This window comes from Scophthalmus maximus, chromosome 17, assembly GCF_022379125.1.
Source record: "Scophthalmus maximus strain ysfricsl-2021 chromosome 17, ASM2237912v1, whole genome shotgun sequence".
Lineage (NCBI taxonomy): Eukaryota > Metazoa > Chordata > Actinopteri > Pleuronectiformes > Scophthalmidae > Scophthalmus > Scophthalmus maximus.
The window spans coordinates 3956217-3976575 of NC_061531.1; the positions used below are offsets into that span (position 1 = coordinate 3956217).

The following is a 20359-nucleotide window of genomic DNA, read 5'->3' on the forward strand; positions in this document are numbered from 1 at the left end:
AGCTGTAACATCACTCTGAAATATATATACATATTTTTAAATTTGTGCCGATAAGCAGATGTGGGATCAGTGTGAAGGCCCGGGACAGTCTGTGTTTTTCCTGAGAGTGATAAGTGTAAGCTTAAAAAGTAACTTTACACCAAATCCAGATAAATGTTTCAGATAAAATCCAGTAATTCCATAACTCTGCTCCGTTCTCTTCACCTGGAACAGCAATCAACAGTCTGCGGTGTGGACAGTATGACGTTCACTGCTGCTTTTGATTTCCTCAGGCGGGAGAGACATTCGGGGTTGTTGGCTGATACAAGCCGGGTTTACCATCCAAATATTGCGCAGATGTTCACATAATTTCCAGAAAATCAGCAAAAGGAAAATGCAAATGCTGTTGTGTGATTACGAGGAGTTGGGGCGCTTTGAGATAAACAACCGGTGGCACTAATTGTCCTGTCGGATGCCACTGAACTAGCCTGAGCGTTGCCAGACGTATGGATCTTCTCAGTTTATTGTCACTTTCCACGGGGCGTTATCAATGGTTGCGTTGCAGAACAGACCTACAACCAATCAGAGCAACCAAATGTGTGACGACAGACCACAGCGTGCAGCGGTCGTTGTGTTCTTCCTTCAGAGAAAAGACATCGTCCAGTTCAGTGTAATATCTTCTCAATAGCGGTTTCATCTAGGGATGCTCCGAAATTAAAATTGTTGTCCGAAACAGAAAATAATGAAACACTTGGTCGAATACCGAATACCCGAACACGTTTTTTGTTTTTCTTTAAACTGTTTTTTATTTATTTTGCAATTTTTTTTTACCATTGCATAATTTAATAGCCTTACTGTGCTTTTTACTTTTCTGTCTTGATTTTCAAGGGGAAAAAATCAACTAGTAAACATTTTATCTATCCTGGTAAAATAAAGGATAAATAAAATGTATAAATATTTATATAGCACTGCACCTTTTTTTTTAACATTCCAGGAGATATAATACCAGTAAAGCACAAAATAACTTAAAATAAATAAATTAGAACAAAATGAAATGAAATACTTTAATTTGTCATATTATATTTGTAATATTTCTGTTTTCCAACTTTAATAGCCTAAAAGCATTGCCTTCATAGGGCCAGAAGTGAGTTTCAGTTTGAGAAGAGATGATACAAAATGGATGTTGTGACAGAGATAAACAGGGAGACAATGCTTCCTCACGCCTAAAGTGAACACACAGAGATGTAAACCGGAGGGAAATTTATTCGTGCTAACTCATTAAGGCAGACACAGTTGTGTGCAGACACCCACAGACACAATGTCGCAGAAGTGCACTTGCATGTGAGAAATGCACATATGAATGTGCGCATCCGAGCACCCACACATTTCCTCGCACGCACCCACGCGCACACACTCACTCACTCCCGTCGGTCGGTAATTACTGTCGCCGGCAGAAAAACACCCGGCATACATAGTCAATGAGAGCCGTAAAAAAAAACAATGAACACACAGAGCACATGATTACTGTAAATAAAAGTGAAGCGACGGAAGAGGGAACGGAGGAGGACACGATGCCACTGGTACAGAGTGAAACAGGGAAGGAACGAAGGCAAAAATTCAGAGGGAAGAGATGGCGGTGGGCAATAACAGAGGCTGAAATATCGAGGGGGGGAACGTGGATTTGGAGTTAAGTTCCCCCCCTTCTTTTCCACTTCTGTGTCAGCTTGAAATATTAATAAGTACATTTATACTAACTGTTTCACCACATGTGCAGAGCAGTTTTGGCAGAAGAAGGAACTTTTTTGATCTGGACAAAGGGTCAGAGAGCCCGTGGTAATTCCATCAGGTGAGGAGAGAGCAGGACGGAGACGGCGGGAGGAATAAAAAGGTTGACAGCCGCAATAATTCCACAAATGACCTTCAAACACTTTGCTGCAATCTCCCCTGTCTGAACCGTCTGGGTTATCGCGCTGCTACGTTCTGCTGATTTCGTAATGCCCAGAAACTGATGTCATAACACTCACGTCTGGAATCAGCCACAATCAGCTTACTCCTTCCAGTGATAAATGTCACTAATGAACATCCATAACTCATTTGCCAACTCGACACGTGGATTCACTGGAATGTGACTAAAAAAAGATACAACTCATTCTCTCCACGGCATTAGCATTCATTTGGACTCACTGGTCAATACCAGCTAGTCTCTCTGAGTTTGTCTTTCTGTTGCTTGGTGCTGGTCTGCAAACAACAGCAGGTTTATCAAAACTCTCTTTGCTTAAAAAAACAACCCCGGCAGCTGCTAAACAGGAGGAGAGCTGGGAGTTTGACCCAAACATTAAACGTTGCGGCACTTTAAGCCGAAACGATCAGCTGAAAGACACCAAAACCTTCAAAAAGGTAAGGGAAACTGCGGAGTCGGGTAATACTTTGAGTAAATCACTACAAATGACAGGGTTCCTACGCAGTATGGAAAAGTATGGAATTTGATTGGAGTCATTTCCAGGTCTGGATAAGTATGGAAAAAGATAGGAGGGTATTGAAAAATATTTGTGTTTCCAGACTGAAGACTGAAGCAGACGTGAATCCAAAGATTCTAGAATACTAATGATCCGTCTCAATCTCCCTAGTCTAGTGAATCATTTTCCCACAGTCAGTGATAAATATCGCCATAGCAACACACTCTGTACCTGCCACTGTCACTATGGTATCTACTGAGCTGAAGTTCACATATGACGACAGGCGGAAGGATAAGTAGGTCCTCTCCACTGGGAATTATTTTGATTATCCTGGTGATAGCTACTTACTTTGTACTGTTGTTTCCCCTGTTGATGATGAAATACACATTTACCCAAAATGACTGAGTTTAAATATCAATATTTTAATAAGAGAATCAGTCAGGGACAGGGAGTGTCGAAATTGGAATCATCAATAAGTCAATGTCAATCTGCAAATGCACGTCACAATCAACTTTCTGGAGAAACCATGACTTTCTGTGTATGAAGTGCAACATAATAGCAGACACAGTCAGAATGTAATATGTTAATAGTTGGAATTAAAATTTGACTTCATAAACATCTAGCTATTTGTACTCGGATGTCAAATATGGTCTGAAAAATCTACAGAGAAGAAGAAATAACAACACGGAGACCGTAGTATGAGCCAGTGAGATCCAAGACTGAACAACAACTTTAGTCATCACCCTCCAGCACACTACAGCGCATCCGCTCCATTCTGCCCTACTCAATAAAAGCCAAACTTATCATCACTAAGTATTTTGCTGAGGCAACTCAAAAACAGATTCCAAATAAAATGTAATGTAATGTAAATAAAATAGCTTACACTACGTTGCTGTTTGCTAAGGGTCTTTTTTTAGAGCAGTTTAAATAATAAAATAAAAAAGGGAGTTCATATATGTATGTGACTGCTTTGATTCATTGATGAAAACGTGATGTGCAGTAATATCCAAAATGGAGGATGCATCGCATCGTGATATCGAATCGTTGACAGGAATATCGTGAGACCCCTAGTGCACACACGTCCTGTGTGACCCATTGTCTGGTTACAGAAACAGCCTGGGACTTCACAACAGTCATTAACTTCTTGCACTGATACAATCATCTAAGCCCAGAACATCCTAATCGTTTTACCCTGGCTTGGCACAGTAAGTCCTGCCTCCCGTCCCCGCTTCACATGCTGATCTGCCAGATCCGTGCCTTAGATATCATGCAGTGGCATATACGCTGCTTACAGTACGCCGCGTGTTCAACCAGGATACACATCAGTCAATATGGACTGTATACAGTACTCCAACTCCAGTCGTATCACAGATCATTCCGAGGCCACCCACATTTAACAAGCACTCCCTGAACTGTAAGGTATCCAAATGTCAGCTGTTATAACACGCTAACCAGCGGATATTTACCCGGGCAATGGGTTTGTGTTTTCCTTCAGTGGAGGCTACTGCGAGAGCAAACTCCTCTTGTATCTGCCAGTTGTTCTTTGAAATGTGGACATTTCTCCAGTTTTGACGATGAATGAATTTGAGTATATTAAAACTTTATGCCGTTTGTTATATTTCAATAAACCTCTTACAGAAAGGCGTGATATGGAAAAGTACAGGAGTCAGGAAATTGACATATGGTTTCCACACCAAAGGCCATTTAGTAGCTTTCCTGCAGCTTTCGATCATACTGCACAAATCAAGTATGAACATCTCAACTTTGAAGCCAACACTTTTTCCTGACAACTCAGGGAAAATCCATCTGCTGGAGCAGACCTTGCGATCTGAGTGAAAGCTTCAGAAGATGTTTAGTTTGATTTCTTGGGGGGATGGTGTGCTTTAACCCCAGAGATGTTGATCTTTATGACAAAACAAGTCCAGCTACTTAGAAAAGCAATGAACATTGTCATCTCACGAGGCGCTCATGCGTTGTTATTGATGCAGTGAGACTGTGCGGAATGAGACAAACTCAAGTGTTTTTTGGCCTTTTTGGTCCGCTACTCCTCCTTTTGTGTGGGATGTTTGTCTGCTGGTTTTGCCCTGCATTAATATTGCTTGTGGGGAAAGTGGGAGTGATGGAGTGGGAGACGATAGAGAGAGAAAGAGAGGTAATTTGGAAGAAAACTGAGAGAAGGTGCTGAAGAAGTAGGGTTGAATCGGTCATCTTTGATCATGCCGTTCTGCTTTTTTTCTCGCCATCTAATCAGCTTGGTTGCCATCCAGAAACCTCCCTGCTCTGAGACAGAGCAGGGAGGTTTCTGGAGAGAGTACGTTTCACAGGGACAGGGGTGTGTGTGTGTGTGTGTGTGTGTGTGTGTGTGTGTGTGCGTGTGCGTGTGCGTGTGCGAGCGCGAGCGCGAGTGTTCCGTAATGCTTTTGTATAATCTCTTCATTGCCATGTCCTGTTTCCAGACAGACTGATACAGTATGTCCACAGCTGAGTGTATGTACTGATCTGTCTGTAGTTAATGGACAGTACATTGATCTGTGTGTCGTCACTGGCCCCTTGGACCATATGATGTTTACACCAGCTGTGCGTGTGTGTGTGTATATGTGGGGATTTTGCGACACAAAATATTTCATTTGTAACATATATAAATATATTTAATATTTGTCATGGCGTACACACATTCAAAATATGTTTGTATGAAGCCTAGTACATGTTCATACTGTTTCACATTGGCATAACAATCCTGCTACAGTGGTTTCAGAAAGTATTCTGACCCCAAACCTCTGAATTATGGGAAGTGTAGTTCCCAAACTTCCTCATTTATGCCCCAAAGGGAATTAACAAAGCATTAGTATCCAAACCACCGCACTTTTCAAATGTTTCCCCATTTCATATACTTGGTCTGTCTGTCCATGCTCACTGAGTTAATGTCCAGCTATACATTTCTCTAACATAACTAAAAGAATATCCAGCAAACTTCACTACTTAATACTGCAATCTTAGGATCCCTTGACAAGGAAACTGAAACTAATGTTGTACTGTATGTGAGTAATTGTATGAGTATTCTCACATATGTCATCTCACTTGTAATGTAGAAGCTTTTCAAGCTCAAATTACTATGTATTTGTCTTGTGCCTTAGTAGCAATAGCCTACTATCATTCTGGTATTAATTTACTATTAGACGTGTCTGTATTCTCTTAATTATTCCATGTTTTTTTGTGTTTGCTTTACAAATCTGGATTTGAAAATGGCTAGGAGAGAATAGAAATTGGAGGTCCTGGAAACAATCCAACTAAAGTTGATAGGGAGGTCATTACATTTGGCACAAGTAGTAATCAAATCACAATTATCGTTGTCTTGTTGGTGCTGGATGCACGTCTACATGAGCAACTACTAATAGTGTCAATTGAATGTTGTGTCACAAGGGTATGAGGTCTGCCTGATCTCTCACACTCTGATGCCATCTACTGTCAAGTCTGGAGAAGGGAAACTCTGCTCTGCAGCACATAAAATCAAACTTGGAAATGAAAAAGAAACGAAATACCAACTATTTTACTAATCAGGCATATAATAGTTAAAAAGCCAAATCTTGTTGTTTGGTTCCAGCTTCCTAAGTGGGCCTTCTTGTTTTCTTTGTGTTATATCGCATAAGCATGACTTGATTTAAATTGATCTGAGTTGGTAAGTTGGTTGGATAAAAACAAGTAATACTGCATCTAACTATGAATCTATGAATCGATCAGCAGATTATTTTTCCAATTATTCTCCCGATAAATCCCGCAGTCTACATGTCAAGAAATATCGAGAAGCCGCACAAAAATATTCAGTTTATAGTAAATCATGACAAGGAAAATCAGCAAATTCTCTCATTCTCAACCAGAGAATGTTTTGGGCTTTTTTGGTGATACTATTAATGCTATTACATATAAATATATAACTAAATATACTAGTTTCTTGAAACTTAATTGAGACATCCAACCATTTTTTTTATGTTTTCCTATTACTTTTCTTCGACAACAACAACATAAAAAAATGTAAATGCAATTTGAAGACACCACATTGGACTATGACTATGTGTATTCAAAATGTAATACGGTATTTTATTGGATAAAAGTTAATGACACTATGTGTTCATCTTCTTTCTCCCCTCCACAGCTTTCTATTGCTTCCTCTGACGACCTGCCCACCACGCTCCTCCTAGATTCTCAGATGGCTGTCTATTGACGGCGCCGGCGGCGAATGCTGAGCAGGCTGGCGAGGTCGGGGTCCGCCTCATTGTCCTGTGATTGGCCGCTGGACGGTTCTGAGGCTAAATGGAGCCAATGTCCAACAAGCAGGATAGCAACTCATCGGAGGGGGACGAGAAAGGGTGAGACAGAGGATTGGTGTGTGGGTTGAATGGAATGCGATGGATTGTACTCTGTGTGTGTGTATGTGTGTGTGTGTGTGTGTGTGTGTGCGTGCGTGCACACGTGCGTTCATCTTTGATGGAAGCACAGATGAACTGCAGCTTGACAGAAGTGACAGATGAAAAAATAGCTGCAGGCTGTGACTGATGGATTGATGGATGAGAGATGGAGAGCTGCACCAACACTTTCTGTTCAAAGTACATCATTGAACATTCCTCTCATTCCTCCACTCCTAACACAAGCACATCACATCAAAGAACCTTATGTGCAGGAGTATTGGATAAATATAGCGAGAGATGCTTTAATGAGAGGGAGAATTGAGTATGAAAAGATGAGTGGTTTTGCAGCATAAGAAAATAAATGAAGGAAAGGATGCAGTGGGTTGGCGGGATGGTGGGATAGATAGGAGGGAGGGATACAGTGTGTTTAGTGTTTTTTTTGGGAAGGGGGTGGTAAAGGGGAGGGCAGAACACTGTCACGCTGCCATCTGTGCCCTCTGTTCCTCTGGCACGTGCAGACACACACACACACACACACACACACACACACACACACTTTCTGCCCCAACCGCTTCATTAAATAAAGTCCCAGAGCCTGAGTTCAGAGCTGATGAAGACGCAAACGCAAACACAGAGCAAGTTTAATCTCAGCCTATGGAGCCCTTAGGTGGGAAATATTAAATAAATAAATATACACTACATCATCACATGAATGAATAAATGAATATGTGTAAAACATGTAAATAAAAAACAATAATTTGTGGAAATCATTTCAACTCAACATTAAAGCTACTTATTCCTTTTTGCATAATAGCAATGTTTTATCTGATGTCATTGTAAAAAATTATTTTGTTTCACAATGTGATATTTCAATTTCATGATGGCATTTTCAGCAGGAATAAATTTCTGTTTCTTAGGACAGCAAGCTCAACATTTAGCCACTTTGCACCAGTTAGCGCAAGCAAGCATTTCAGAATCATCTAGCGGTTACTTCTAATTCCTCTGCTATATGAAATGGACATATAGTGCGAAAAATATATATTTTGTGTTAAGCGGCATCGTTTTTCAGTTCAGTCATCACAATAATGTTCGCAACAAGCTAGCAACATTATTTCCACTGTCCTCAATCCAGCTCTGCCATTGGTAGCCTCCTGTTGAAATTGTAGCTAGTTGACAAATTGCCATTATTCTATTGATGAAAGAAACTACCTTTTTGCCGTCATTAATTTTTATATTAATATTATCATTATTATTAGCACCTAACTCAGATCTTGCAGCGTGGACCATGGCGGGTTTGCATGCAACGAGGCTAAAACCCAGGTGTGCTAGCTTACGTTGTGCATCTCCCATGTACAGTGCGCGTGTCTCAAGGCGCTCAGTGTATCCAAGTGACGGATGACAACACGAGCCAGATTATGTGTCACTACTATTGTACGCTGCTGTTACTTAAACCTAACACCAGCCCGCCGCTGTGGCTCTTTGTGTTTCTGACTGCACAGCACCGATGTGACGACAGCCGGGCAGTTCACCAAGCCTTCTGTGACAGTGCGTCACAGATTCCAGGTGCATTGTTCTAATTGACTTATTGAATTCCCCTTTTGATTTCATTTGTTCTGGCCCACCGGCTACTGGCTTAGGACAAAAACTGGCCTGCAGCCAAACTTAGTTGCCGACCCCTGATCTAGATATTGTAGATGGGCTGCAATCATTTTTGACCCTCTTATCAAAGTTAAAAAGGGCACAAGTCGGGTCCGTTTCTGTGTTTGATTCTTCCAGTACAGACCAAAACGTAGAAGTGTTAATATTAATAAATATTATTATAAATAAAAAAGTACTATAAATAGTATCCTAATTTATCTTTGGCTCTGCCAGTTTCCTGTTGACGACTAAAACATCATGTCAAATGACTGTATAACTGATCCTATTGATATTGATGCTGTATTTAATGCTGATATCCAGAAGATGTGTTAAAGATTGCATCTGTAAAAAGGAACCACGTTGGGTGTTGGATTTCAGTTTCAATGGCCACACCTCCTCAGACAGAAAGAATCAGGGCCCTTGACCTTAAAACCTCTCACCGAGCCTGACCGTCTGGCCAAAGGTTTTGTCCCGACTCTTGATTCATGCCAGAACATGCTGCATGCACAGTCATGCTTATAGCAGGAAGAGAGCTATTGATTTTGATGACTTTTATGCTATTGGTGTGTAGGTAATAGGTCATGTAGCCAGCACAATGGTTTAGTGGCGTCTACCTGGGAGGGGCCTCTCGAGTTGGTGTTTGTGTGGTAGTATGCATGTGATGGGTTTTATTGTTGATCTATGTATATACATGTTTTTGAATGTGTATCACTCTGTTTTTATGCCGGCGAAGACGTGTGTGAGCGAGCGTGCATTTTTATGCAGCAATATTGGCCTGTGTGCATTAATGCATGGATTCTACGTGTGTGTTGTGTGTGTGTGGATTAGTAGAGTGGAGGCAGCAGGATTAGGAGCAGCGAGGGCAGATGGAGCCACGGAAAGCAGAGGACAGCTCAGGACGCCTCAATATGTGACATCAACAGGGGATTTGTCGCTTTGTGTTTGTGCGCATGTGCGTGAGTGTGTGTTTCTGACAGTGTCATTGACCATGCACGTGTTCTTATGAGCGCTGCCTCATGCCCCGGCCCCTCCCCTCTGTGTTTTCTGAGTCACAGAGCATTCTGGGTACACACGCACACACACACACACAACACATGCACACAAACATTCATGCACAAAGAGATTCTACAAAGCTTTGTGTAGCCTAGGGAAGGAAATGCCAAAAAAATGGAATTTGGTGTGTGTTTGTGTTTATGTGTTAGTGATGTTAAAATTGGCCACAAATTATAATAAAAGCAAGAAATTTGGTACAGATATAACATGTCCCTGCGGGATGTATGGATTGTAAACATGTTGCTGACCATTTATTATGTCTCGTATGGTTAATGCTTAAGACCTTTGTAAGTGAAAGGGACAGTGACCAGTCAGCACATAAATATTTTTTTTTATAGTCAACAGAGTTTATACAGATAGGGCTTGTTATCAGTTGACATGTGTAAACAGTGGGCGGATTGTTAGATACAGGGTTATGAATAACGAATCAAATAATTGCGTGGATCCATGCGGCATGCAGGAAGTTGTTTTGAACATTTCTGATGTATAGAGCTCTTTTCCTGCAGATCTCAGCTGGTGGGATTTCTGTTGAAGAGCCAAAACTCATCATCGTTCTCCTGGATGCTTTTTGCTGAAAACGGCCATTTTCGGTGCCAGTTGTTCAGTGCTGTCGCTCTGTCAAACTGCTACAGGCCGTCAGACCATTCATCCAGGTAGAATGTCTACATGGGCTTATTAGCCATGGGAACGTCGCATTTTATGGCATTTTTATCGCATACCCTAGTTTTACATTCATTCAGTGTTGAAATGGATGGAAACCTGTAAGAAGTTAACTAGGAACGTCTTCATGTACAGTATATTTTCTCAGACACTGATGACTGTACCAGGAGTGGCATGTCTCTGTGGGTAAGATGGACTAATAGGCTTTATCCCTCCTCCACTCCTTTGTAAAAGCCCACTCTTCCTCCCTCGGCCGAGGCCCTGTCCTCAGATAACCGCTCCGTAATTGTACATTGCGTTTATTAGCTGCAACAGCACGAGCAAACATGACAACAGCTGAACAGTCCATTCCTTCACAAGGCCACTTGCCTGGCCTTAACTGTGTGTGTGACATGGGCAATTTATGATGAAAGTAGTGAGGGATATTTTTACCAGTGCGAGAGTAAAATCGTTAAATGTTTCCCACACCAAAATCCAAGGCAGAGCCGTTTGTGAATCGTTGCACATCTTTAAAGCAGATTCGCGGTGCAAAGAAGAAGAGTTCAATATTTACTTTTGTGCAAGAAGTTATTAACTGTATGTTATCCTCATATTCAGGTTCATACTTTTAATTTGGGTTACCTCTTGAAAAGGTTCTCATGCTCTAATGTTCAGAAAAGGCATCGGTGTTCTCATGCTGCCCATTCCTGCAGCAAAAAAAAGCGATGTTTGCATAATATGTCACCTTTAAGATGAATGTGAATGAATGAAACATTTTAGATTAGAACTCCTAGAAACCCCTGTTGTTTTTGTCGTCATCAGCTGTGGCGAGTTTTTAAAATGAGGCAGCCCATCGTTTCTTATCTTTTTGTTTTTCCTCAGGGTTTTCTCCAGTGGCATGTTAGTCTAATTATCATCTTCAATTTGTAAGCGTTTTGAGGTGACAGCTTCAAATTTGTGGACGGTAACCATAGCTACACGTGCCTCTCGCAAGGTGATCCTGTCACATTGCTCTGCAGCACTACAGACAGAGTCACCTTGGTAAATCCAGTTAGTATTTCCGAACCCTGACAGTTTTAACAGAATCACTCCCTCTAATCTACTGTCGTACAGTTGTTCCTGCTAATCTAGCATTATGCAGCTACTGTACCTGTGTTGTTCACTGCACAGCAATGAGTCTTTTAGGGGCTGGATTCATTAACCTGTTCACTAAATGTCTGCCCGTTCTCTGGGTATTGTATCGTCACTAACACTGTGGTATTTGTTCAGCGAACGTCTAGCGCAGTGATTTTTCCACCTGGGGGGTCCTGACCGCATGGAGGTCGCAAGATCACATCTTGGGGTCACCACATGGGTTGTGGAGAAACAAATTACATAATACATTCAAAATAAAATGACAAATTTTAGACTGGTGTTTTCCACATTAAATTGTCTGCACCAGTGATACGATCTGTTTTAGAATGGATGTTATTGTGTGTGTCTGTGGGAGTCAAAGTCTGTCTTCACATGAGTCAGTGTTTGGACAAAAAAATGAATTTTGTGAAATTGGCATCCTGCGCCATCAAGAAACTTGCCCCAGGGAAAGAGGAGGAAAAAAAGGAATGCATTATGTTCCTCACAACTCATTTGCTCCTATAACAGTCAAAGTTGAGCACAATTCCATAAGGTTAAACAAGGTTGTCTGATTATTCTCGCCGGTCGCGGCTCGAACAGGTTGAGAACCACTGATCTAAGGAACTATTCAGACGGACCTCTCACATTGATCCTCGAGCGCTCTCCCTCTGATGGCAACACTAAAGAGAGTGGTCTGAAAGGAACATTGATGTTTCCTCCACATCCACCGCACGCACCTTCTTAAGCCTCTGCGCTGGTGACAGCGACAGCAGGATGGATTGTTTCCGGGATGTGATGCCTTCTGTACATACTTCCGATTCTTTTGAACGCGATACCTCAGGAAGTCCTTTTAAGGAATTTCTTTGAATTTGGCTCAAACCTTCACTTGGGCTGAAGGATGAACTGAGTACATTTTGGTCGTCAAAGCTTGAAGTCACGGTGACCCAGAGTTGTAGTCCTCTTTGTGCGATTGCCGGTACATGGTTAAGTTATGGCTCATTTCGAAGCTTATGTAACAACTTGTCCTGCAGTTGTAAGTTTACATACGTCAGTCGTCAATAACTGACCACACAAGCATTAGACATACTTAAAGGGGCAGTTAGTGATTTTAATACAACACAGTCTTTATAAAAATTCAGCGAATATTTTCCTCGCTAGCTGTCGTTTCTGTGTGCAGCCCTGGCTCTGTAAATTGAAAACAAAAAGAAAAGGTGGTGCGGTCCGCACCACACAACACCGTGTGTGCAGTTTGTAAACATCACTCTCCGACACCTTAAAGGGGCAGTAAGCGATTCTGGAGGAAAATTGTGTCTGTCTTTGTTGTTGTTGTGATTTTTGCTTCTCGGCCCAGGCCACTAACCTGCCACCTCGGGTATGGGAGTCCGACTCACACACCACTAGGCCAAAACCTGAGCGCCAGCACGTCTCTTAAGGTGTTAACGCGTGATGTTTACAAAATACACTCGCAGTGTTGTTGATGCGACCTGAGCCATTTGTTTTGTTTTGGATTTACAGAGCCTGTGCTACGCCGAAAACCCAGATATTTTTTTCCGGCACACACACAGGACCAAAATCGGACATTGGGGAAATATTCGCAGATTTTTACAAAACGAGTTTTGCTTTAGAATCGCTTACTGACCCTTTAAGAGACGTGCTAGCGGAGGAAGCTACGGCTAAGGGGTTCGGGCCTTGTGGTTAGCACGTTGGTCTCACATGCCTGAGGCTGCGGGTCCGAGCCCCGACCAGTGCAGTCAAAAAATTAACATAAGGCCATGTTGTCATATAATTTCAGCGTTACGGTTATCAATCACATGAGGGCTTGTGTACTGTGTGAACCAAATGAACTTTAATATCAAACTAACTATGTAAATCCGTTTTGTTTTGTAATATTTTTTTTGCTTGTCCCATGTTCAGGCCCATGATGGCCAGATAAGCTCTCCCTTAACAAGCAGGTGGATTACAGGCAAACATCCCCCATTAACAGAGTCAGAATGAGACTGTAGCACATTTACACCCAGTTCCTCAGTGGGCACAGTATTGAGAACCTGTCATGGGACGTGCACTCGGGAGCTGTGGTGAAGAAGGCACAGCTGTGAATGTATTACCCGAGGCAGCACAGGAAGTCTGACTCCGACTTACAGAATATCTGGGTTTTCGACAGCATTCTGAGTGGCGGCAGTTTCCACTACTTCTGTTCAAAACTCTCAAAAACCTGGCTTAGATAAGCCTGATGATGTCATCAGCGGTGGTCCTTTCGGTCAACCTCTTCAATTTTCCCAGAGGACGTTACTTTAGACCTTTAGACAGGATGAGTCGTCCTCATGGAGAGTCGCTCCATTTAATCTGGTGTTGAATGATAACGATTTAAACAGGCAGTGGAGCTAGTCTTAATCAAGTCCTAGACCCACGGAGCTGTTAAAATGAATGACCATTTAAGTGAAACAACAACAACAACCAAAAAACAGGAATAATTCGATCATGAGTTATATGAGAAGATTGATATTGCTAAAATGTTTGTACTGTAAATATGCATCTGTGACCAGTAGTTAGTTTGCTTAGCTTGTCACAAACACTGCAAAGAGTTCTGATTATTATTATAATTATTAAGTGGTGCTGTTATTAACAACAACCCCATCACACCTGAAAGTACCTGTATTATTATTATCTTCATTGAGATAACTTGTCTGACGGTACTTGAATAAGACTGTTCCTGGTCTCTCTTCCTCCTCCCCTCTCTCTGTAGTCAAGTGCCGTAAGAAAATGCATAATTTGGTGCCACATAAATAAACTTGAATTGAATTCGGTTGAATTGACTTAACGTGTTACTTCTGATATGTTAGATCCAAAAAATTGAATTAGCTCCGAACAGATGTTGTCCCCCTGTTGCTGGCCTTGATGCGGAGCCAGTCTAACACGCTGCTGGCTCTAAGTTCATATGTAGACGTGAATTAGTGTCAATCATGTCATCTAACTCTCTGCAAGAAGGCAAATGTGCATATTTTCTGTCAAATGTAAAAGGAAAAAAGAGTGAATTTTGCTCAAATGTCACTTGTAGCAGTTAAGTAAATAGCATACAGGCCCCGTTGTGAGGGAAGAGGGGGAATAAAAACAACCTTAGAAGAGCCAAAGTTTAAAAAAAAGACTTCTTTCCTGAGGACCTGTGCATACATAGATTGTATGTATTGTAGAAAACATTTTGTAATCCACTGAGTCTGGCTGTTGTTTTGTTTTACCTTGAGGAAATAAGTGTCTGGTCACCAGCACTGACGGTGACATAACACTGTCTGTGTGTGTTTGTGTAACCACCAGCGGAAAGCGAAGTCCTGCATGACCCTTTGATAATCACAGAGGTCAGACCCCACATTCCTACGCCGGCGACGCTGACACTCGCAGGCTCGTCACCGCCAGTTTTGACTTTTTTGCACATGACGACAAATGACAGGGTGTGTCTGTGCGTGTGTGTCATCGCTCATCGCTCTCCTGCAACCGTGCGACCAACCGGTCTGACAACAAGCCATGAGATCTTGAAAGGACGCCGCAAACCGCTGCGGAGTCACCCACGGTGAGAGGATCAGAACTGGAAAGGCAGCAGCAGGCTCTGTTCTTTAAGAACAACGCGCTCCCTGCTCTTCAGTCAGCAGTTCACCTCGAGGGTGCTGCTAGAAACATTGCTGCTCGGTTGAGGCCTGACATAAAGGTGACACCGTCAGGACAAAAGGAGGAGACGTTTGCCAAAGTGACAGGAGGAGAGGCTGGCTGTAAAATGGAGTGAAATGAAAGATGAATGGAGACATGATCAAACAAAGGAAAACATCCACCTTTTTTTCTGAAAAAGTGATGCAAGGTTTAGTCATCTTCCTGATATGATATATATATAACACTAACAGGATAAGCCATTGTAATAGTTTACGGGCTAATTTCTGCAGCCCGTTTTATCCCATCCTGTAGAGAAAAGAGTAGAGTTTTTCCTTTTTAATATCACTTTTTAAGCAGGGAGTTTGTGTCCTTTGAATAATGTCGCTGTGCTTCTCTGTCTGCGCTGTCGCCCTCAAATCCCCTCTTGCCTTCCCAGTTGATGCCAAGGCAAACATGCATTTTAAATTGCGTAGTATTGTGCCATCATGTTTCATGTTGCCAAAATCACCTTTTTGAGGGCTTGTGCACATGAATGTCTGAATCTGTGGAGCCTGCCGGCTGTTGTTTGTGAGCTGGCTAAACTTCAAATCTGGCTCTGAAGAACTGGTTCAGATTCCACTGCCACTGTAGGATTCTGTTTTGTCGACCCTTTCCTCAAAGAAGAGTTTCAAATATTGGCGAATTTATTTGTTTACCTCCGTTTCCGGAGAAACACAGGGTCGCCAGCTGACCACCCATCCCCCCGTTAGTCGTCACTATGTCACCACCACCTGTTTCATAAGGACGAGCCAAACGCCGTTTACCCCTCGTTATGTCGATGCACAGAAAATTTCCAAAATACTAATTCCATCAGTGCAACAGGAGTCATGCCGCGCGCTCATCACTCTCTCGCTCAGAGTTGCTATTTTTGACACCAATCCTATTCCCCCCCTGCCAATTAACTCCAATCACCTCTAATCTGCCCCGCTTCTGATCTGTATTCAGCTGCTGTCAAGTGAAACCCAATATATCCTGCACAGGGACGTCCCATCACGATCCTCTATCCACCCGGCTGCGGGAGGCTTGTGAAGTGAAACTGCTGCGGGGTGTTGCATTGACCGTAGCCCAACGGTTATTGAGAAGACCCAAATCGTCTGTGAACGAGAGCAGTGTTTCTGTTCAAAATTCAAAAACCAGATCGGCAAAGTGATAAATATTAGATATGACAAAAAAACAAGTGCTGCGGAAATGCAGAATGTTTGCCGTTGTACTGTAAAACTGGCAATTCACAACCTTTGCAGCCCGAGGTTGAGCTTTAATCGGTACGCTCCCCGAGGCAGCTCTGACCGCGGCCGTGGCTGCGGCCTTCACAACAAGTGGTCGTAATTACACTCGGAGCCAACAGATATCAGAGAGGGAGTCTAATTCAATCGACCAGATACAGTACAGCACCTACAATGTTGTGTCCTCATTAGACTCCACTCGGCTGCACTGGAGAGACCTCGTCCGCCTGGCTGTTGTGTAATCAAGTTAGCATTAAAGTTTAAGTGAGTTTGGATGTAGAGTGTCAAACAATTCTTTTTCCCCTGTGGGACCAAATGAAAAGAACACAAATGTGAAAGTGTCAGCAGGGGATGACAGGTGACGGAGACGAGGCGATGGATTCGGGCAGGTAGGAGAGGAAAGGTGAAGTGAACACAGTGTGAGAGGGGGGGGGGCGGTTAAACAGGGTAGACCGGAACATGGCGAGGTGTGTCGCTGTGACGGAGAGCATGCCGCCTGGGGGGAGACTGCACATGCACACACAGACAGGCGGGGAGGGAGGGAGACGGGGGAGCTGTTGGGTGAGGCTAGACTACGAGGAGGGAGGGGTCGAGGATGATGGAGGGAGATAAACAGAGTAGCCGTTCCTCCCCAGCAGCCAGTCTGATATATCTCAGCTGATGACAGGCAGCTGGAGGCTCCGCTCCGCTCCGCTGTGCTCCAGTCAGACTGCCGGCTCACTTGCAGGTTGCTTCAGCACTGCCGGGGATTTAAGGACCTCTTCTCTAGAAGGGTGTGTAGATCAGCGTAAGCCTCTTGTTGGCCACACTTCTTGTCCGCTCCACCGGAGCCGCGGCGGCGGGTGCTCATTGTAAACAAGGCTGCGCCCGGGGCTGGGGGGGGGGGGACACGTGCACTGACTCAGCCCAACTTCCCCCCGGGAGGCTGAAGCGGCAAGGGAAGAGCTGCTGGGTTACCGCCGCGTCTTCTTCGTCCGATATTTCCTGCAGAAGGCGGCACCATGCATATCTTACAGCCGTACTGCATCAACAGGTTGGTGTGCTCGCACGAATGTACGTCCGTGTCTGTCTGTGTGCGTTGACAGTGGGTGTGTGCAGGTGCAGGTGCTGGCGTCTACATCCACACTTGTGTAAAGAAGGGCTGGCCTCCCTTTCACTTTGTATTCCCCCCCGTCCCCCGCTGTTTTGAACACAGATTCATTAATGTTCAGTGGACAGTTGTTCCAAAATTGGATTTCCTGTGATTACAGTACTTTCATCTGATGAAATGTCGAGAACATCGAGTAAAACACATAATCAAATTATTCACATGGTTCTTTTTTTAGTAACCCAATTTGTTGCTTCTCCCTCTACGTCTGCTTCGCTAAAGTGATTAGTGGGGGAAGTCCGATCTGCACAATATGTTCATCTGGTGCGACTTCTGAAATTTAACGCGGCGCAGTGGGAGGTTCTGTGTAGCCTCACGATCAGCTGATGTCAATGTGACCCTGCTTAGTTTGTTCCCTTTTTGTTGTGGTAGGGGAGGTTGCACCAGTTGCCGATGCATGTCAGTGATTGTCATAATCTTTCTTGTGTCAGTGTCCCACCACGACACCCTCCAACTAAAGGTCTTCCAGCTGATGCTCTCAGGTCGGAGCTGTAGTCTGACCCCTGTGTCTGCAGCTGTAACACAGGGTGTATTCCCAGGGTCAGTGTGTATGCATAGTCACTGTTTGTGCACCACTTAATGAACCAAAATGTACACATTGTACACATGGCGGCTTTACAGCTGCTCTAATCCATATTGTCAATTATAACAATCAAATGACTGTGTGTAAGGTGTTGAGTTTGATTGGCTTGTCTGTACTTTCTTCAAGAAAGTAAGAAATTGAATAAACGGCGCACGACAAATTCCATAATGTCAGTTTACAGTTTACTGCCAATAACAGTCCACCATAAGTGAGAAGCCTGCTTTTCCCTAGCCTATATGGGGCCCTAAGCAGAATTTGATTCGGGGGTCCCCCCCCCATCTTTTCTTTTCACCAGAGGGATATGTCCTTTTTTGTGACATTGCCTTTATCTTAACCATTATACGCTACTGCCTTATTCCATCGACTGACTGAAAAAAATAAAGCAAGCTTTATTCTGGGACCTTTCAAGTTTTTTTTTGAGGGGGGGGCCTGTTGGCCATGGGTCCCTAAGCAGCCGCTTAGTTCGCTTATGCCTCGGGCAGTCCCTGCCTCCGTCTTCTGAACCTCGGCTTCACATGCGTCACGTGGACGTACAGAAAACTCCAGTGGCATGATAATGCTTCTCTTTGACTGCTGGATGAAGTGGGCTGCTGTTTGCAGACACGTTCACAGTAAAAGCTCGAAACAAAAAGAAGTTAATAATTTGTCTGACATTATGTTTTCAGGTTGTTCAGCTGGTCCCAAGTGACCAAAGATGAATGAATGCATCTACCGTGTGTTTTGCACAAGGCACATTGTCTTGTGTTTTTTGTAGTGTTTTTTTTTTTCTTCACTTTGTCTGCTTTGACTCGAGGCCAAATAATTATTTCAGTTGGTGTGCTTGCATATATATATATTGACATATATTAACCTGCCCACCACCATCCTATAAATGTGACTACTTCCCTCATCACGTGGAAGGATGCAGTGGACCTAGCTCCGTCAACACTGACGCCAGCGCCACAAAATGACATTTACTGAGGTTTTAGTTTGTTTTTAATGGCTGCAGAAATAATAATGTTGTTGTTCTCCTGTTTAACTAGCTCACCGCACAGTGATCTCCGACCAGAGTAGACAGTTTCCCACCGTGTTACCGCCTGACCATGTGCACTGCAATAAAATTAATAAATTAAGTTTGCTCAAGCGTGAAGAGCTGCAAGAACCGAGAGAGATGTCAGAGATTTTTTTTTCCTTTTTTTTTAGTTGGAAGAGGAAAGTGGATTTGACAGCCAGTGAGAGGGAGGGGAGGGGTGGGGAGCAGTGTTACCTAATACCACTGATGGAAGTTTAGGGAGGAGAGGAGAGAGATAGGGTGGAGGAGAGGAGAAACAGAAATGACTGGGAGGAAAGGAGGGAATATAAGGGAGCAGAAAGAACGAAATAGGGAGTAACCAAAGTGGGCGGGGCAGACTGAGAGATGGAGAGATTTTATGGATGAGAGAGGTGAAATGGGAATGGGAGGGGTGTGAAGCAAACAGCCAGACATGCGTGTGCTGTAGATAGTAATCCAAATCTGCTGTGAGAGTGAGGACAGAGGGAGGATAGAGAATAAAAGAAAGAGATGAGAGGTGTTGTAGAGACGAGGCAAACGATTTATCTATAATCTGGAGTGTGTGAGTGTGTGTCGGCACTGATTCGATTCTTAAATAAACGTTTATTTTTAAAATGTGATTTTGATAGTATTCGGTTATAGATAAAAGCACCAATGAATTCACAAAGGAGGGGTCCCTGCACTCCGGCTGTGTAGAGGTAACTCAACTTTAACTGTGCGTTCATGCCACCAGCGAGTCCACCATTCATCTGACACAAGTCCCTTTGTTTTCAGCACGCCGTCGCTCCTTTTCTTTACTGGTTTTTTTTGGGGGGGGGTTTTTGATATCATTATTTTTTTTTAAACGGCTTCCGTTGAACTGTCGGTGAGCGCAGCCACTAATGGTTCTGACGCTGTTGACATCAAAGCGGGCAATTACTCAGATCAGATTAGCCAGTCGACTGTCAGTGTGCCTGCAGAGTGACAGAAACCAGATGAGGTCTGTGCAGCCCTGCTAACACGCTCACAGTGATAATGAACGATTGCAGTTTATGTCTTGTATAATATGTTATGTCTACTAGTTAAGCATGTTACTGTCACTTTAAGGGGAAGTATCTTACGGCCTTGGTGTCTTGGACGCTGTGAAGTCGAGGGGCCTCCGAAGTCCGTGAACATCGATTGTTAGTTCAGCTGAGATTCAGAAGCCGACCAAGCGACGTGATTTTCTTACCGTAGTAAAGCTTTCTCTACGAAGAACAGATGTCTCCGGATACATCTGTGAGGAATACTGTGAAGCTTTTTCCTACTGCGATCGGTGTCAAAGATAGTTTGATAAAAATGACATGCTCATGATGACCAAAAAAAAGTGAGCATCATCTGGGGACCATGAGCGTCAAGATGATCCATGCAAATGGGCTAAAATGTCCAAAAGTGGATTAAT

The 20359-nt window shown here is 43.3% G+C and overlaps 1 protein-coding gene across 9 annotated transcripts in view; it reads left to right on the forward strand.

Moving 5' to 3' along the window:
• Positions 1–20359, forward strand: part of LOC118288421 (thyroid hormone receptor alpha) — a 95368-nt gene that overhangs the window by 57799 nt on the left and 17210 nt on the right. For 7 of the 9 annotated variants that reach the window (XM_035614494.2, XM_035614492.2, XM_035614491.2 and 4 more), the window contains one exon: positions 6586–6799. In XM_035614494.2, coding sequence (XP_035470387.1) covers positions 6744–6799 — 56 coding nt within the window. In that variant the 5' untranslated portion in view covers positions 6586–6743. Of the gene's footprint in view, positions 1–6585; positions 6800–8318; positions 8402–16821; positions 17213–20359 lie in introns of those variants that run through there. The other 2 variants (XM_035614502.2, XM_035614501.2) reach the window with 2 other exon arrangements.